Genomic DNA, 17,844 nt, shown 5'->3' with positions numbered 1-17,844 from the left:
TTATATATGTTGCAAGATGGATAGATGGATTTATTTCTGTGTGGATCCTTTAGTAAGTAATATTGCATATCAAGCTATATTTTGAAGGAAGGATGATAATGCATCAGAAAGCAATGACATCCATGCAGGAAAGACATATACATAGATTGTATTTGAGTTTGATGTGTTCAAGATCCTGAATAGATTAATAATCTTTGATAACGGGTATATTTTATTTAGCAATCAATAGGGAGTAGCCTTTATTTATGTCACATGTGTTAATATAGCATGTTTAGAAATGAAGTAAACAGCCTCGTTAGAAGATAATTTGGGATGCTTTAAAATTCCTAAAGTTAAAACTACATTTCACGAACTTCCTAACTCCCAGTTCTCAACCCTAATCTAATGCTGTTGTTTCTCCAGTATTGGTCGGCAGCCAATACTTGATCATTGATTTTACTGGTATGTAATCTGTGTAAGTTAAAGTCACTGGAGAAATTTTTCTTTTGGATTTATAAATATAAGTTTATCTCTAATGAATAGTGTATGTAAAGGCCGTGTTTAGTTGTTCTCTTCCTGGTAGGAGCCTCCGTGTAATAAATATGAGTAATGCAAATTTTGTTCAGTTTTTCTTCACATGATTGAGCTAAACTGCTTAAGGACCCCTCCCAGAGAGGCACTGACCTGCGATGATTCATTTGGAGGGCCTGAAATTGAAAGCCACCTTCCCTGAACACCTTTTAATGTGAAACAGAAGGTGGTTTTAAACAGCTTTCACTGTAATTAAAGCAGTTATTTAAACCTGAAATTTAACCTGCTATAAAACTGTTAGAACATTCTGGAATATTATTAATTTCTGCATCTTCAGCTTGTGCCACAAAAAAGTATTATCAGAAAACACCTTAGCCCCGTTTCTTTAAATGAAGCTAATTGAATCAGAACATAAATTGTGTTGTAATTACTTCAGCCATTCTCATCTTTTAAAAAAATCTTCCCTGTGGCAAGTTTCTTTCTTATACAAACGTGGAACAAAACTGTTGTTATGGAAACTGAGGATTTGGAGATGCTGGGACTTGGCGTAATATACTAGAGATTGGTTAGATCTATTTGAATGGACTATGTATTTTATGCAAATTTCTGAATATTCATTTCCATAGTCTTCCTTGGAGGAAATGATAAGACACGCTAAAATATTGACAATTACTGTGTAGATTTCCTCCCCTAATATGCACTGATTAATAATGAATGTTTTAAATACAGTTACATAAGGGTATCAAAGAGGAAAAAGCAGAGCGTCATCATTTACATTGTTTGCTTATGTTTTCTTTTAGCTCCTACGGAAGCGGCACATTGGAAATGATATTGTAACAATTGTTTTCCAAGAGCCCGGAGCACAGCCATTCAGCCCGAAAAATATTCGATCCCACTTTCAGCATGTTTTCGTCATTGTCAGGGTTCACAACCCCTGCACTGACAGTGTCTGTTACAGGTAATGGCTCCAGAGGTGGCTGGATGGGCGTTGGCAGGTGGTCACATCGAAGGCCCCCTCCAGCCCTTCTTTCGGAAGTGGCAATGGGAAGTCTATCGCTATTTATTTCTGCCTTTAAACTGTGCTTGCGGATGGCCAAATTCACAGGATGACGTAACCTGGTGGCACTGACATTCCCTATGCATGTTGGTTAGACACCTGCTGTTTCCATTCGCACCTCCTCCTTAGGTGGTGTCCTTCATCCACACCATCTGGTCAACAGCTAATTACTCATACTGCTCATTATATTTTGCTTTTGCCATGGCAGAAGCAGAGACGAATGATCATAATAAGTAGGGAATAGTGAAAGTGAAAGGTGCTCAGTTGTGTCCAGCTCTTTGCAACCCCATGGACTGTGGACTATACAGTCCATGGAATTCTCCAGGCCAGAATTCTGGAGTGGGTAGCCTCTCCCTTCTCCAGGGTGTCTTCCCAACCCAGGGATCGAACCCAGGTCTCCCACTTTGCAGGCAGATTCTTTACCAGTTGAGCCACAAGGGAAGTCAAATAAGTAGGGAAGAGAAGTTTAATTTTTAAAAAATTATTGCTATTATTTTAAAAAACCCAAACCTTTGCTTCAGGCTGACTTGACTCACTGTAACATTTCTGACTTCAGTCTTAGAGGCTTTGTTAAATGTTTGATGGAATTGTTTCCATGTCCCTCAGTGATATAGTCTTATGAGTTACGGAATTCAAGATCTACCCGCAGTGGCCTCTACGCGAATCCTGGAGGGGATTAATGTTGAAGAGAGTAAGAACCCGTGATGCTGGATTGACATGAGTGTCATGCCAGGAAGATGTTTTGAGGATGTTCTAGCATGAGTAAGATGTCCTAAGGGGAATCTGTCCTTTCAGAATATGAAAGTTTATTGTATTTTTGCATCCCTGAAATTTGGGAGACAAGGCTTTGTTAATTTTGAGCAGTTGTTTTTTATTTAATGTAGCCATCTATATAGAAAGTGTCCAACCTAGGCTGCTATTTGGTTTGTTGTGAAATCTACAACTGTCTAATCCTAGGGGTAAGGCAGGTTAATTATAGGAGAACAAGCAAGTTCAGGGAACAGAACAAGTCCAGGTTACTCCTACTGACTGCCATCATCCCTGCCCATTCCACAGTAACTATGTCTGATGAGCCCCCGTTATAAGCCCAGCTCTAGTTTAGGTATCTTATTTGTATTATTACCTCATTCAATTTTTAAAACCTGTGAGGTGGCTTCCCTGGTGGCTCAGATTGTTAAGAGTCTACCTGCCATGTGGTAGACCCAAGTTCAATCCCTGGGTCGAGAAGATACCGTGGAGGAGGAAATGGCAAACCACTCCAGTATTCTTGTCTGGGAAATCACATGGACAAAGGAGCCCAGCGGGCTACAGTCCATGGAATCCCATAGAGTCGGACACAACTGAGCGACTTAACACTTTCATGAGGTGGGTACTGTTTTATTCCCCGTTTTCACATAAGAAAACTTAAGTGCATGGGGATAGGTAACTTGCCTGAGGTCAGCTGGTGCTGGGCAGAGTGTAGGTTTGAATGCACCAGGTCTGATTTTAGAGTCTTGTCTCTTAACCATTCTGCCCTGCTGCCTCCCTCCATGCCATGAGAAATAGGGTATTTGCTGCCCCTACTGCCAGCCTGCAGGCTGTTCCAGAATTTCTCAGATGCCAAGTCTATGTGAAAACCCCAAACCAGGGAGGTCTGTAGTTTCCTAGACTCGGTGGGTAGAAACTCAAGCAAAGGAGGCCTAGATCTGAAGCCTCTTAGCAAGAATATGGTCTCCAAAAGCTGCGTTAGTTAGGTGTAGAAGGAAAGAATTAATGTAGAACATTTGACTGTAATTGGGATGGATAACTGAGTTTAGAAACTACACCCAAGCAATGGAAGTGTGCTGTGTACTGGATCCCTGCAAAGGATTTCATAAGACTTTGTGGATAGAAAGCTAAATCCTGTTTTGAATCATCTCTAGGATGTTTGGGGAATGGAAAGCTATGTACTTTCTTTTAAAAAGAGAGTCTTCTTTTAAAGGTCTTTGTCTTAGTGAATTGCTGTCCAGTAGAAATGTAGTGCAAGTCACATATTCATTTTGTATTTTCCAATAGCCATACTTTTTAAAGTAACAAATAGGTAAAATTAATTTTAACAGTAGGTTTTTGCCCAGTGTAAAGTGAAAGTCCCTCAGTCGTGTCCAACTCTGCGACCCCAAGGACTGTATTTTGACCCAATAATATATATTATTTACCTGCGATATACAAATGTTATAATCTCAACATATAATTTTTAAATTTTAAAAATTATTGAGAAATCTTACGTATTTTTGGACCAAGACAAATCTCGAGTGCATTTTTGATTTACAGCTTACCTCAGTTAGGATGCTCAATTTTCATTGGAAATAATATGGATTTAGATTTAATGAAATTTGCAGTTGGAAAAGTATATTCATGATAGCTTATTCCAAACATAATTTTAAAAGACTTTTGGAAAACTGAATCAAGTGACAGTTTTTAATTTTTAATATGATTTAATACTCCTTGACCATCCCAGCCACATTTTCAGTGCTTAATAGCCACAGGAAGTGTGTCCAGTGCAAGTCTGAATACAGTGATATAAGGATTTGGAAAGATGTCTGAGCCTTCTTCAACACTTGACTGGTGGAGGAAGTGATACCTATTTTATTCTTTTCAAACTCTCCTCCCTAGCCTGAGAATCATGATTTTTGCTTGCTCTTTTTTCTCTCTCTCTCATTTTTAATCTCTTTCCTGGAGACCACATATTCTCAGCCCACCTTGTGATGCTGGTTGCCTTTGCAGGAGGACACTGGACAGCCCAGCTCACAAGACATGGGCTAGTCCGGAATTCCCTAGTTGCCAAGCTTGCTTGAAGGCTCAGTACACTGTGAATTTTGGAACTATAGTAGTGATCTTCTCCTGTTAAAAACTTTGGGTACATGGGTTTTTCTCAGTCCTTCTCAAATTCAGGTAGACATATTTCCTGGGGTATGTTGTGATGCCAGATGTTTATAGGCCCAGAATAACTGGGGTACCTCGCTTGTAGTCTTTAATGCTTGGGAAAGGGATGTGAAGGTTTATTTTCTCATGAAAATGTAATAGGCAATAGAATGGAAAATTTGTAACAAATTTAAGATAAAATGTGGGTCTTCAAAGAGTTTTCATACATGTGGGGTTTTCTCATACCCCAGTCCCTCGCCCAAAGTACTAGGGATATGAATTCATAGACCTCTTTCATTAGGGATAAGCTTGGGGATACATTTAATTTATACAAATTTTATTTAAATCTACTTTTAATTTTATCTGTAAGAGATGTAGTTAGAATATTCACATGCTTTTCCTCATTTAAAGTCTCTTGTTCCCAGCTTTCTCCACTGTGAACACTCAATGTTTATTTACTGACATCTACTTGATGCCCAGAGTGTGGACAGTAAGTTCCTCGAAGGAGTGTCTTGCTGTAATTGTGTAGAGAAGAATTGTGTCTTGCTGTAATTGTGTAGAGAAGAATTGTGGGGTCAAGACAGGCTAAAGGTACAAAGAGTGTTTAGCTGGGAAAATAGGATTCAGTGTATGTTGTGTAGCACAGATGGTGGAATTCAGTGGCAAATCAGAAATAATTCTATGAGTCAGGGAGTGAACAGCGGTACAGATGGACACATAAACACAGGAAGGACGCTGGTAAGCACAGTAGGAAGGCTGTGATGTTGGAGAGATTAGTGGGCTGCAGAGGCCCTTGAAATCCTCGGCCTTCAGACAACAGTATATAAATAGACTATAGACTTTTAGGAAAACTTACCCATTGTCAACATGCAAAGTAATTTATATACAAAAATGCAAATTTAGAGTTTATTGTTACTTATTTATTTTTCACTAGTTCTTTGCAGCCCTAATCAATATATGCTAGACAGTATTCTAGGCTCTAGGATTCAACAGGGGAGCAGAGAGGGGGAAAAAAAAAAATCCCTATAGTGAATATGGAAATGAAAGACAGAAATAATGCATGCTGTATCACCCTGGGAACTATAATACAATGTTTATACAGGAAAAACTGACTAATCCAAGTTAATTCCAGAGTCTAGTTAACCTTGAATAGTAGACATAGCCAAGAACTCAATCACTAAGTCTGAGTACTAAAGCTTATCCCCATACCTGATAAGAGGGCCCTCTGGTCTCTATTATTTTACTTGTATCATTCAGTTCAGTTCAGTTCAGTCGCTCAGTCGTGTCCGACTCTCCGCGACCCCACGAATCACAGCACGCCAGGCCTCCCTGTCCATCACCAACTCCCGGAGTTCACTCAAACTCATGTCCACAGAGTCGGTGATGGCATCCAGCCATCTCATTCTCCGTCGTCCCCTTCTCCTCCCGCCCCCAACCTTTCCCAGCATCAGAGTCTTTTCCAGTGAGTCAACTCGTCGCATGAGGTGGCCAAAGTATCATTACAAAGAGCTTAATTGTCTGATTTCAGTTGACAGAATAGATTAGAAGCAACAAATCACAAAGATGAACCATTTAGTGGCAAGGATGTACTGAAAGCATCAGTAAGTGATGACTGATAAGGGAGATATAGAAAAATGAGTCACGTTTAATGTACAGATTTAATAAGCATAGCAATCCAAGGTCATGTGACTTGGGACCAAACAACCAATGTACGTCATTCACCCCAAGGGCCTCAATTTATAAAAACACAGTACAGAAATTTTACGACCATTTTTTAAACAGCTAATGAATGGATGAATCTAGGCATTGATCATCAAAGGCTGCAGATATCATAAAAAGAGACGAATCTGTCTCACAATGGAAGAGCACACCCCCCTCTAGGAATCAGTCTTACCCCTCTGTCCGAAATTGAATATGAATCTGATCAAACATCTAGAGAAGCCAAGTTGCGAGAAATATAAAAGACCACAGAACATGTTTTTATTCAGGAAAATTCAGCCTCTGGACAACTCTGGGACACATAGTCCAGTTTCTTCAACAAATAAATAGCAAGAAATAAAGGGGAGGTGAAGTGAGAAAAGTAGAGGAGCATTAACAGAATTCAAAATTTTAAGATAAAATTAATTAATTGAGCCTTATTTGGATCCATTCAGGCAGACTCTTTAAAAATTTTAGAACATCTTTAACAGTTGAAAGTTGCTTTTTGATGAAATTAAAGAATTATCGTTAACTTTAAAACTAGTGTTGTAATAACTAGTTTTAGTAAATACTCATCTTCAAAACAGATGTTAAATTGTGGTCAGGAGCTATGTTTAGGAAGTAGATATATATATATGTTATTCCTCTCAGGAAGATTTCCATGTTCGGTGGTTAAGATGCAGTAAATGTTGAAATGAGTTAGTATGATGTAGTACGGAAAGCACTTTGAACCAGACCAGACCGTTAAACATCTCAGATCTTAAATTTCCCTTTCTGTGCCGTCGAAGACTGCTTGACCCCCTACCTAAAAACTCCTAAGTATCTGGTACAGGCAGGAAAGTGTGGTATATATGCACATTAAATGACCATGCTTTTCTTCTTTCCTTCTCTTGAATAAAAATAAATATGCAAGCTTCAACTGTGTGTGTCACGGTTGAAAAATCAACTGTGTCTCACACAAGAAAAGTCAAAATGGGTCAAGTGGTGAGATTCTTTCAGAAAGTCTGTTCCCAGCCATCGTTAATCAGCATCCTTCTTGTCCCGTGTGGCTGACCTTTCTATGACAAGATTCTGAAAATGTCACTCTTGGTGCTGAAAACCATTTAGGCAGTGTTGAGAGTCCCTGGCCCAGCCTACCGCATGGAGTGCTTTAGGTCTGGCCTCTCTTACCCTCAGTGTCCGCTGGCCCCTCTCCCAGTCCTCCCATCAGGTTCCTTAACAGGTTCCTCTCTGCACATGCCACTCTGGGCAAGAGTGCCTCTTCTCACACACACCCTGGTCCGCCTTCATCCAGGAATGCCTGCTCTTCTTTTCTCTGCGAGGGCTCCCCTGACCTCCCAGGACTAGATAAAGTATCTTTCCTGAGTGTTCCAGTAGCATGCCAAACTCACCCCAGGAGAGCGCTCAGCCCAGCAGAGGTAGCGCCACACCAGGCTTTGAGCTTCTGGAAGACTGAACCTGTGACATCTCACCCTTGGTCCTGGCATATAGTCAGGTGTTGGTGATTGAAGACTGTAGGCAGTAGAGATCCCCAGGGAGGGGACGGTTGGTGCCCATTTGTTCTGCTGCTCATCTTCCCTGTCCTTTGCCAGGGTCTGCTTTCTTGGAAAGCTCCCCAAGCTGGCAGTCTGATCTGAGCTTCTAAGTGCAACAGTTTTGATGCTAAGGTCCCCTTCCTTTTAAGTGTCGTTCTTTATTGCTGTTGCCATGTTGCTTCAGAAGTTCAAGAGTCTTACTCTTCTCTTTTTCATTGAGACCTCTGTTTAGATGTCTCTGCAACATTCCCATGTATCAGCTTGCAACTTCTTCCAGGGTCTTTGATGCCAGCAAAGGCCCAGGCCCACTGGCCCATGGTGATCTCTTTAGCTGTGTGACTCTTCTAGACGGTCCCTTTTGCAAGCACCTTAAGAGTAGGAATTTTAAAAACATAGCCCCAGGGAGTAAATGTGGTCTTGTCACACTGCTGGTTATCCAGAAACTCAGATTCCCATCCTGGCTCACTCTAACAAGCTCTGGGCAAATTGTTGTACTTCTCCTAGTCTGTTTCCTGGAGAAGTGAAGAATGTGTACCAGCTGTTCAAACGGAGGTACAGGGATGTGCCAAACGACAGAGTGAAAGAGAACACCTTCCTGGTCCCTCAGTGGCTTCAAGATGATGGGAACAGAACAGATTTTTGTGTTAAAATGAATATAGATACTCTTCAGTGGAATGCAAAATCAAGATGAATGTTAAGATGAAACTCAAGATTCTGTTGACAAGAGTCTGAGGAACCCTGACTTCTCTTTAAGTATCCTCCCCCAACCCACTGCTAACTTTCCATAACCCTTTCAGCCTTTGATCTTCTGTCTGTCATCCAGATAACCCACTTGAGTAGATAACCCTCCTAGTCCTTGACAGTGCTGAGCATGTAAGGCATGGCTATGATTTTAAAGAATGTATTATTTCTCAAGAGGTACAGTATTGCATACTAGGCTAAGTATGGCCAAGAAGCTTTTTGGAATGTGCTTTTAAAAATAGCAAAAGCCATTTATAATTAATTCATCTCAAGTATCTATGTATAGCACACTGAAATTCTAGAAAGGCTTCTTTTCTTATGAAGGCAAAAAAAAAAAATCTTTCTACTTAGCTTAAAACAGACCTTATTATCAAGAGTTCAGAATTGGTGGCATCTAAATTAATGAGCTTTTAACCTTGTAGAAAACCTTGAAAGTTAGATTTACCCAACATAAAGCCCTTTGTTTGAAAAGAGCATTCTAGGGTATCATCTTCCTCATCTTCTTCTTTAAGGATTCTATTTCTAATGATGCAAAGCTGATTTTAGTGTCTGTAACATTTACCTCCCTACCGTGACAAATCACTGATAATTATATGTTAAGGGTTCAGGTTTTTTCCCTCATAGTTCATTCTTGAGTCTTCTAATTATCGGTGACTTTTCAATGTATGTTTGTCTAACATTCTATTAGCTAATAAATAGATCTGTTAGACAACCCATGAATTTAAGGGGCAAATGGATAGATGGTGCCCATATCAACACCTTCTGCTAAGCATTTTTCTCTCCTTGTTTAAAATCTCGTTTCTTGAGAAAGAATAATGATGTGAAATTAGCAAGAGAAGAAATTGTCCATTTAAAAAGGAAAGATATTAAGTATTTCTGGGTACTTCTGGGATTCCTCTTAGAAAAGCAAGTGAATCTGGATTTTCGCATCATCTGCTTGACTTGAAAAAAAAAAGATCAAATTAAAATTATACAGCTGTCAGCATTCAAGCCAGACAGTTCACATGAGACAGGAAAAATTGCCTTTCTAATACTGATGTAATTAGCTATCGTGCAGATGGATGTTTCTGTGAATTCTCATCTCCAGTTAGAAAACGGGATGTTTCCTGCCACCTTTCTTTGTCATGAAATGAAGTAGGTAGTCTTTTTTTTTTTTTCAATAAATTTGTTAAAAGCCATTTTCAGAAATAGGCCATCTTGTGGCATATTCTGACAAAATATATAATTTGTCTCCTGAGGATGCTGATTTTTATTTATTTATCCTACTTTCACAAGCAATAATCATTTTTGGAAAAGCGAAGCCAAGTATCTTCAAGCAAACCCTTGAAATAAAGAAAAAACTGTGCAAGTTTAATTTGAAAGTTGCATGCTCTTTGATTATGTCCTTTCGATTATGAGAATTCTAGAGAAACAGATTTTGTATTCTTAGTACAATTGCGTAATTGATTCACTTTTAAATAATTGGGTAATTTGAGAAGAGGGTGTTTGATCTGTTAGAATCATCATTTCCAGTCCTCTCAAATTTTGCTCAGGTCCTGGAAGGAGATCTTGAAATATGATATAAAACACACAACCACCCCTCTTTCATTTAATTCTTGTTGTTTTAGAAAAAACTTAAGTCTTTTTCCTTTTGAGATTAAAAATAATAGATTAGTATAGATACTTGTAGATCCTTGTCTTGGACCCAATTTTAGCAATATAGATGCAAAGGAAGTGACTGGAACAGGCTTTCTTAACTCAGTCTTGCTTAAAGGAATGGGGAAAGGAACATATTTTCCTTACCAATTGTCAGAATCAAATACCAAAGGTAGAGAATTTGGACCAAAGAATAGCTTCATTTAAAAATATGATTTTAAAGCACTGTTGGTATTACCACATAAAAATTATAATCCTTTTCTATTATCCAAATTTCAAGTTTCATTTTAAAATTGTGCTTTTGGGAGAATTCCCTGGTGGTCCAGTGGTTAGGACTTGGCACTTTCACTGCTGAGGCCCAGGTTCAATCCCTGGTTGGGGAACTAAGATCCAGCAAGCTATTTGGTGCAGCCAAAGCAATTTAATAAAAGAGAATTTAAAAAGTAAAATAAACTCATGCTTTTTGATCTGGTTTCTTAAGGCCTGACACATAGGAAAAAATAATATGTTTAATTTTTTTTTTATCCATTCCTCTTCTTTGTATATATATCTTTGGATATTTGCATTAGAAGATGACTTCTATGGTCATCCTGTCTAAAATGGGGACTGCATTTGTGTTCCTACAGAATCTATGTTGTTGTTTAGTCACTAAGTCATATCTGACTCTTTTGAGACCTCATGGACTGTAGCCCACCAGGCTTCTATCCTGGCAAACATCCTGGAATGGGTTGCCATTTCCTTCTCCAGATCTTCCCAACCTAGGGATCAAACCCGTGTCTCGTGCATTAGCAGGTGGATTCTTTACCACTGAGCCTCCTGGGAAGCCCCTATAAACCTATACTTGTTCTGAAAGGTGTTTATAGTAACCACCCCTCCCCACTTGGGAGTAATCACTAAGTATTTTAAATGTTGTCTCTTGTAAAGATTATTACAGTTAAATCATTTTTTCATGGAGTTATGGTTGATTTGTTACCTGTTAATGAAAGTTTTTACTTTAAGTTTTTGGGTATTTTGCCCTAGAAAAAATGTTGTTTCATAAATCCTAAATATGATTGAATGGAAAAGTATGCTCATGTTAAGCAGAAGTGTGTGTTGTTTCTTGTGGGAAGATGAGAGTTATTTTCCTTTTGAAGAATATCTTTGTCATTGAGACAGTGTATTTTATTCTCCTGCTGTGAGTCTGAGAAATATTGACCAGCCTCTTTCTCACTAATCTTTATCTCTTTAGTGTGGCTGTCACCAGGTCCAGAGATGTGCCTTCTTTTGGACCTCCCATCCCGAAAGGGGTCACTTTCCCTAAGTCAAATGTGTTCAGGGACTTCCTTTTGGCCAAAGTGATTAATGCAGAAAATGCTGCTCATAAGTCGGAAAAGTTCCGGGCCATGGCAACACGGACCCGCCAGGAATACCTGAAAGACCTGGCAGAAAAGAATGTCACCAATACCCCTATTGACCCATCCGGCAAATTTCCGTTCATTTCTCTGGCCTCCAAAAAGAAGGAAAAGTCTAAGCCGTACCCAGGAGCCGAGCTCAGTAGCATGGGAGCCATTGTGTGGGCCGTCCGGGCCAAGGACTACAACAAGGCCATGGAGATAGACTGCCTCCTCGGGATCTCCAACGAGGTCATCGTCCTCATCGAACAGGAGACAAAGAGTGTGGTTTTCAACTGTTCCTGCAGAGATGTGATAGGGTGGACTTCAACCGATGCCAGCCTCAAAATCTTCTACGAGCGAGGCGAATGTGTGTCCGTGGAAAGTTTTGTTAACAATGATGACATCAAAGAGATTGTCAAAAGGCTTCAGGTCAGTGTTTTTCTTCCACTTCCCTTTCATCAAGCTTTCCATGCAGGCAAGAGCCAAGTTACAGAATCCCGTCCTGTTTTATTAGGTCCTCTGAAAACTCCATGGTGGGAAGGAACCTAGAGTTTATGTCAGGCTCGCTTCCCATCATTTTTTTTCAGCAGGACAAGTAGCAGAACAAGTGGGGGAAGACACACTGATGTGCATCTTTGTTGGAAACTCATTTGCATGTGACCTGATCCCATTGCCATGGTGACTGATGATGTAGCCCAGCCAGTCTGCTTCAGCTGGTGAAAACAGTTGCTGGATTGAGTATCTGCTGCTTTGAATGTCTTAAGGGCAAAATGAATAGCAGAACACCCATTTTTCTTCACTGCCAGCTCCCTGTAGGTCTCTGTTAGAGGTTTCTTTGTAACTTCAGAGACGCCATTGAGTTCTTTGGACGCAACAAGTGTGTTCCTTTGGGCCTAATGAATGGAGATTAGTGAAGGCAAAATAACCAGCCTGCTCTTCAGCTGGCATTGGGGTATTCAGAAATAACCCTGCTGGCCATGCATACCACTTAAGACCCTAGTGGGTTCATCAGACTGTGATGTCTTTTGTGTGTTTGTCTAGTTTGTGTCAAAAGGCTGTGAATCGGTGGAGATGACTCTGCGAAGGAATGGGCTGGGACAGCTCGGCTTCCACGTCAACTACGAGGGCATCGTGGCAGATGTGGAGCCCTACGGCTATGCCTGGCAGGCAGGGCTGAGGCAGGGCAGCCGGCTGGTGGAGATCTGCAAGGTGGCCGTGGCCACTCTGAGCCACGAGCAGATGATCGACCTCCTGAGAACATCGGTCACAGTGAAGGTCGTCATCATCCCCCCACATGACGACTGCACCCCGCGGAGGTAGGTCTGAGAGTCCAGGGCCATTGATGTACCGTGGAGAACATTCCCCAACTGGGTGGGGGTGTAGGGGGGGCGTGTGAAGAGCGCTCGGTTACAGGCGATGTTGAAAGTTCCCTCCACGGAAGGTCTGACTCAGGACACAGCTCCCTTTCAGCATGTGGCAACAGCAGCTGGAAAGAATCACCAGCTTGGACCATTCCCAGGATTTACATCCCTGGGTGTATAAAGTCACCATCACAGACAGAGAAGTCTGGTAAATATCCCCTTTAAACATCTTGCACCAGTAGCTGAGAAACATGGAGTATTTGATGTTAAGAGACACTCAGCATGACAAACTGTCAGACGCTTTTCTTTTGTGTTCCGTGACCCTGATTCTCCTGCGTCTCCCGTTTGTAGCCAGTTGCTGTCCGCAACTCTTGAAGTACTGTTTTTGACCCCTGCTGTCTCAGCCTGGAGGGCTGAATGTGACTTCCCAAGCTTTTTCTTAAGTGCATCTGCATTTGTCAGAGATCGACTTCAGACAAGCTAGTCCCGCTCGTGATGCCGGGGCAGTGTAGTTCCCTGACTTTACAAAGGGGAGCCCAGGAGCTCCCCGCCCCTCCCAGCTTCTGCCAAGCCTGCAGCACTGTTGAAAATTTAATTTCTCTGTCTCTGGGGAGATTTCCTGATGGAACAGATTTAATCAACTGTTTCTTTTCTCCTTTGAGCATGCACATGCTATTTTTGCTAGTTGTTTTTTTTTTTTTTTCTCAATCCGTTAGTTTGGTTTAAACCCGTTATTTTCTAAGAGTTTCTCTTAAGCTTTGGCAATTAATGCTTAGGCTTCCTAAGGCCACGACAATATTCTTATGTTATTTTTCCCCCCAAAACATGACCAGTCCTGCACCTGAGCTTTTTTAGATTTGTGAATGTCAGATGGTAGAATGTGTAGACAGTTAGGATGGGTTATTTGTGCCCTTTAAAAAGTAAGCAGCCATGGCAGTATCGGTGTACTTCAGTTCTTCAGACCAAGTGTTACAGACCAGACTGTGCTCAGGATAGCATTTTGTACTGCTTACCTCCTAGGTAGATGTGCCGATATCAGAATGTGGTGAAAATCCCCTTCTCTCCTAGTTGTAAGAACTGCTTCCTTTCTGATGACTGGATTTCCCTGGAAACCAAAATTTATATCCAGAACTTTTTGTTTTAGCTATTTCGATGGCAGGGAGGGTTTATTCTGAAACTACCTTCATTTCCTCAAGTACATAGTATTAATGTTAAGTATTTTGCTTAACTGTAATTCAAGAATGACTCTTGAGTACGATCAGAAAGGCAACTGGGTCTTTGCAGCACTCTCGAAGTGCTCTGTGATCCTTTCTCTTTCTTTGGTCTGTTTTCCATCCCATAGTCTCTCCTGGGAATTGTCTACTGAAGAGTCTATATATCTGAACAGGCGCTCATAAACTGGAGAAAATAACCAAGCTATGTAACTTGCTTGGGCTTCCCTGGTAGCTCAGCTGGTAAAGAATCCACTGACAATGCAGGAGACCCCAGTTCGATTCCTGGGTCGGGAAGATCTGCTGGAGACGTGACAGGCTACCTACTCCGGTATTCTTGGGCTTCCCTGGTGGCTCCGTTGGTAAAGAATCCATCCGCAATGTGGGAGACCTGGGTTGGGAAGATCCCCTGGAGAAAGGAACAGCTACCCACTCTAGTATTCTGGCCTGGAGAATTCCAAGGACTATATAGTTCATGGGGTCGCAAAGAGTCAGACACGACTAACTTTCGCTTTCACTTTTCATGTAACTTGACAGCCTTAGGAACACACAGTACAGAGTTACAGAGGCTGGTCTATGGACTGATGTACCCAGAAGGAAGCCTGTTGATCGTCAGACGCCACCTGTCTGCCCAGGGGTCTTTCCTCGTGTTTCTAGGCTCTTCAGTTCATGGGGAGAGGGAAATAGATGGGTATGAGAGAGGAAATGGGGTGGAATGGGCAACATTACTGATGCTGAACTCTGAATAGTAGTTACTAGAAAGATGGGTCCATGACAGCAGGTGGTTTGACTGCAGCAAAGTACTAGACTAGATATATTTGCTGTGGTGTATTGGTAAAAACAAGTAATATTTGCTGAGTTATTACTTAAATATGCCAGGCCCTAGAAAAAAGCATTTTTATATGGATTAGCAGATTTAATCCAGGTAACAACCCTGTGAAGTAATAGTATTAATATTACTCCTAGTTAAAGGAAACTCACAGTCAGAAAGGTTAGTAACTCCCCAGCCTCATCTGGAAAATCCAGGTCTAACTTGAGAGTCCAAACTCTTAGCTTTGTATGCTTGGGACAGAAATCCTTTCCCTATGTACCAGTGGAAGCAGAGATATCTTAGTAAACTGGCTTTCTGGGGAATAGAACCTTGGTTTGTAGTATTTGCTGATTCCCATGGTACAGATATTCCCGCTGTGGCCGATTTCAAGCGACCAGTATGTCACCCCTGAATGCACACGCGGGATAGATGCTCAGAGTCTGATCCTGCAAACCAGGGCCGGCCGGCTCCATTACAGCCTTTGTGGATGAGCTGTATTTTCCTTCATCACCCCTTACGGCTTCTGGAGCATCACTGTCATCCTCTAGTAGCCGTGGAGCCGGCCGTGATGGGACAGAAGAGTGTTAGGAACCTGCCTCCATGAAGGCGTGGGACTGGGGGCTGATTAGTGCACTGCACAGCCCCGCCGGCCTCAGAGATGCACTCTGGCCCTTTCACTAGCGTTTCCACCTGAGATGCCACGACCGACCTTCTAGGTGGGTCTGAAGTGATGCCCTGCATGCCTCTGGAGGACCAGAAGCCCGCTCTCGCCTTCCCTCCCTTAGAGACTACTTCAAAGGAACAGCTGAAGCATTAACACCTTGCTACAGTTTTCAGCAAAATAAGATAATGCTCTTCTGTCACTTTTTTTCCCCTCTCCTCCGCACTTCACACTCCCACGACTGTTTTGCTCGCAGCTAATTACTCTGCTCTTTGACTAGTCACTCTCCTCTCTGTCAGCTGGTGCTGCTGCTCCAGGACCAGGAAGAGCAGGCCTCCTGGAAACACGCTGCCCTCCTTTGCCAGCTGCGTGTTTCTCAGGGTCCCCTGGACCTGAGGGTCACAGGGCCCAGGCTCTAGCTTGGGGATTGTATGTAATCACCAACATCCATGTATGCTCACATGGAGGCATCACTAGTTCTAGAAAGGCAAAGCTTTTTTTTTTTTTTTTTAATGAAAAGGCCGTTTAACAACAATAAGATGGGGCTTCAGCAACACCTATAAAGTCCAACTCTTCTCCCTGTCCTAAGGAAATAAGCAGACACTCCATGATTATTCCCACAGGAAAGTGTATTAAAGAGCAGATGGGACAGGGGAAGTAAAGCAAAATTCCTGAGGCCCTACTATGTAGTAGATTAAAAGAAAAGTCTCCATGACAGCCTCATATCCATTGAAACAGTGAGCAGAATGAGGGTTTCAGAGGTTTAGTAACTGTGCAGAGAGTGAACATGGGCAACTTGGGTGATGGCATGATGGAAGCAGTCCTGGCAGAAATAGGTTTGGGATTTAGCTGTGGACTTCACCAGAAGGCTCCCCCCAGGGAGTGAGATGTCGCACTGCTGGAGGGATCCCCCACCCTGTCCATCACCAGTGGGAGTGTATGACCAGCTGTATGTCTTGGTTTCCGTGACCACTGACTCGAGCAGTCATTCTTGTGGCAAGATGAGAAATACCTAGACAGAGGACTCAGTTGTGATACTCTGAATGGTAGTGTATGGGAGTGGTGGGCCTTCATTCTGCTGAGGGCCACCAGCCTTTGGATTTATTTTTTTAATTGAAGTATAGTACTCTTGCCTGGAAAATCCCATGGACAGAGTAGCCTGGTAGCTGCAGTCCACGGGGTCGCTAAGAGTCAGACACAACTGAGCGACTTCCCTTTCACTTTTCACTTTCACGCATTGGAGAAGGAAATGGCAACCCACTCCAGTGTTCTTGCCTGGAGGATCCCAGGGACGGAGGAGCCTGGAGGGCTGCCGTCTATGGGGTCGCACAGAGTCAGACACGACTGAAGCGACTTAGCAGCAGCAGCATAGTTGATTTATATTGAGTATTATTTTCAGATGTACAGCACCACGATTCAGTTAATATGTATATATATATTCTTTTATATATATATATATATATATATTCTTTTTCAGATTCTTTTCCCTTATAGGTTACTACAAAATAATTGAGCATATAGTTCCCTGAGGAAAGCCATCAAGGACCATTCAAGTGGAAAAGCTTAAAACAAGTTACCTAAAAGGACCAAATTATTTTTTAAGTAAGAATCGATTGCAAAGGTTTTTTCCTCATTTTAAAAAACAAGCATTGCAAAGTGCAGCAGCAGCATCCTGCTTTAGAGTGAGAAGGGCTGTTAGAAACCATCTGGTTCAAGTCTCTAATTTTTTTAGATGAGGAACTTTGGTTCAAAGAATTTTTTTTTTTCCCCCACGCCAAAATCACATGGTTTATTAGAGACATAGCTGTCCCCAAGCACCAAACTTTTCTGATTCAAGAGTCCAGTATTGTGATGTTCTGTTCAGTACTCAGACCTGAGAGTTGTTATAGTGGAGCCAGATTAGTGCTAGCCAGTCATGAGCTGTAAGCATCAAGAGTTTTTGTTGTTCGTTGCCAGATTTTATTTGGAGTAATACAACACGAATCCCTTTGTGAATTTTCATGCATATAATGAAAAGCCAGCTTTTATCTTTGTCCTTCAGTGTACTGCCCACTTCTGGATTCCATATATCATTCTTATATCTTACAGAGATGAGTAAGGAGCAGAAGCTAGTGGTGGCCTGCCACCATGGAGGGCAGTCAGAAGTGGCAGGATGGCAAGGGTTTAGCACTGTGAAATCTTTGCTTTGCAGTCTCTGTAAATGCATCTTCTCTCCCTGCTTTGGCCTTATCATACTTGATTCTATAATTATGGAATATGCAAAAGGTTTATAGTAATATGCTAAGAGTGGTGGGGATGAAAAACAGACTATAGAGAAGACAAAATCTGTGGCTTAATGGGATCTTTTGACCAGTTTTAGTTTTAAATGTGA

The 17,844-nt window shown here is 41.6% G+C and overlaps 1 protein-coding gene and 1 non-coding gene across 10 annotated transcripts in view; both read left to right on the top strand.

Annotated features, from left to right (window-relative positions):
• The window catches only part of SIPA1L1 (signal induced proliferation associated 1 like 1), a 388,842-nt gene that overhangs the window by 300,452 nt on the left and 70,546 nt on the right, over nucleotides 1–17,844 (top strand). For all 9 annotated transcript variants that reach the window (XM_088839495.1, XM_088839488.1, XM_088839490.1 and 6 more), the window contains 3 exons: nucleotides 1,311–1,468; nucleotides 11,285–11,858; nucleotides 12,471–12,745. In XM_088839495.1, the coding sequence (XP_088695621.1) occupies nucleotides 1,311–1,468; nucleotides 11,285–11,858; nucleotides 12,471–12,745 (1,007 nt within the window). The remainder of the gene's footprint in view (nucleotides 1–1,310; nucleotides 1,469–11,284; nucleotides 11,859–12,470; nucleotides 12,746–17,844) is intronic.
• TRNAE-UUC (transfer RNA glutamic acid (anticodon UUC)) lies at nucleotides 10,368–10,439 on the top strand. The gene has a single exon. It is a non-coding gene; the product is annotated as a tRNA-Glu (tRNA).

Source organism: Moschus berezovskii, chromosome 9 (genome assembly GCF_049115385.1).
Source record: "Moschus berezovskii isolate FMDL1 chromosome 9, NW_MosBer_1.0, whole genome shotgun sequence".
Taxonomy (NCBI): domain Eukaryota; kingdom Metazoa; phylum Chordata; class Mammalia; order Artiodactyla; family Moschidae; genus Moschus; species Moschus berezovskii.
This window is presented reverse-complemented; position numbering and strand designations above follow the sequence as displayed.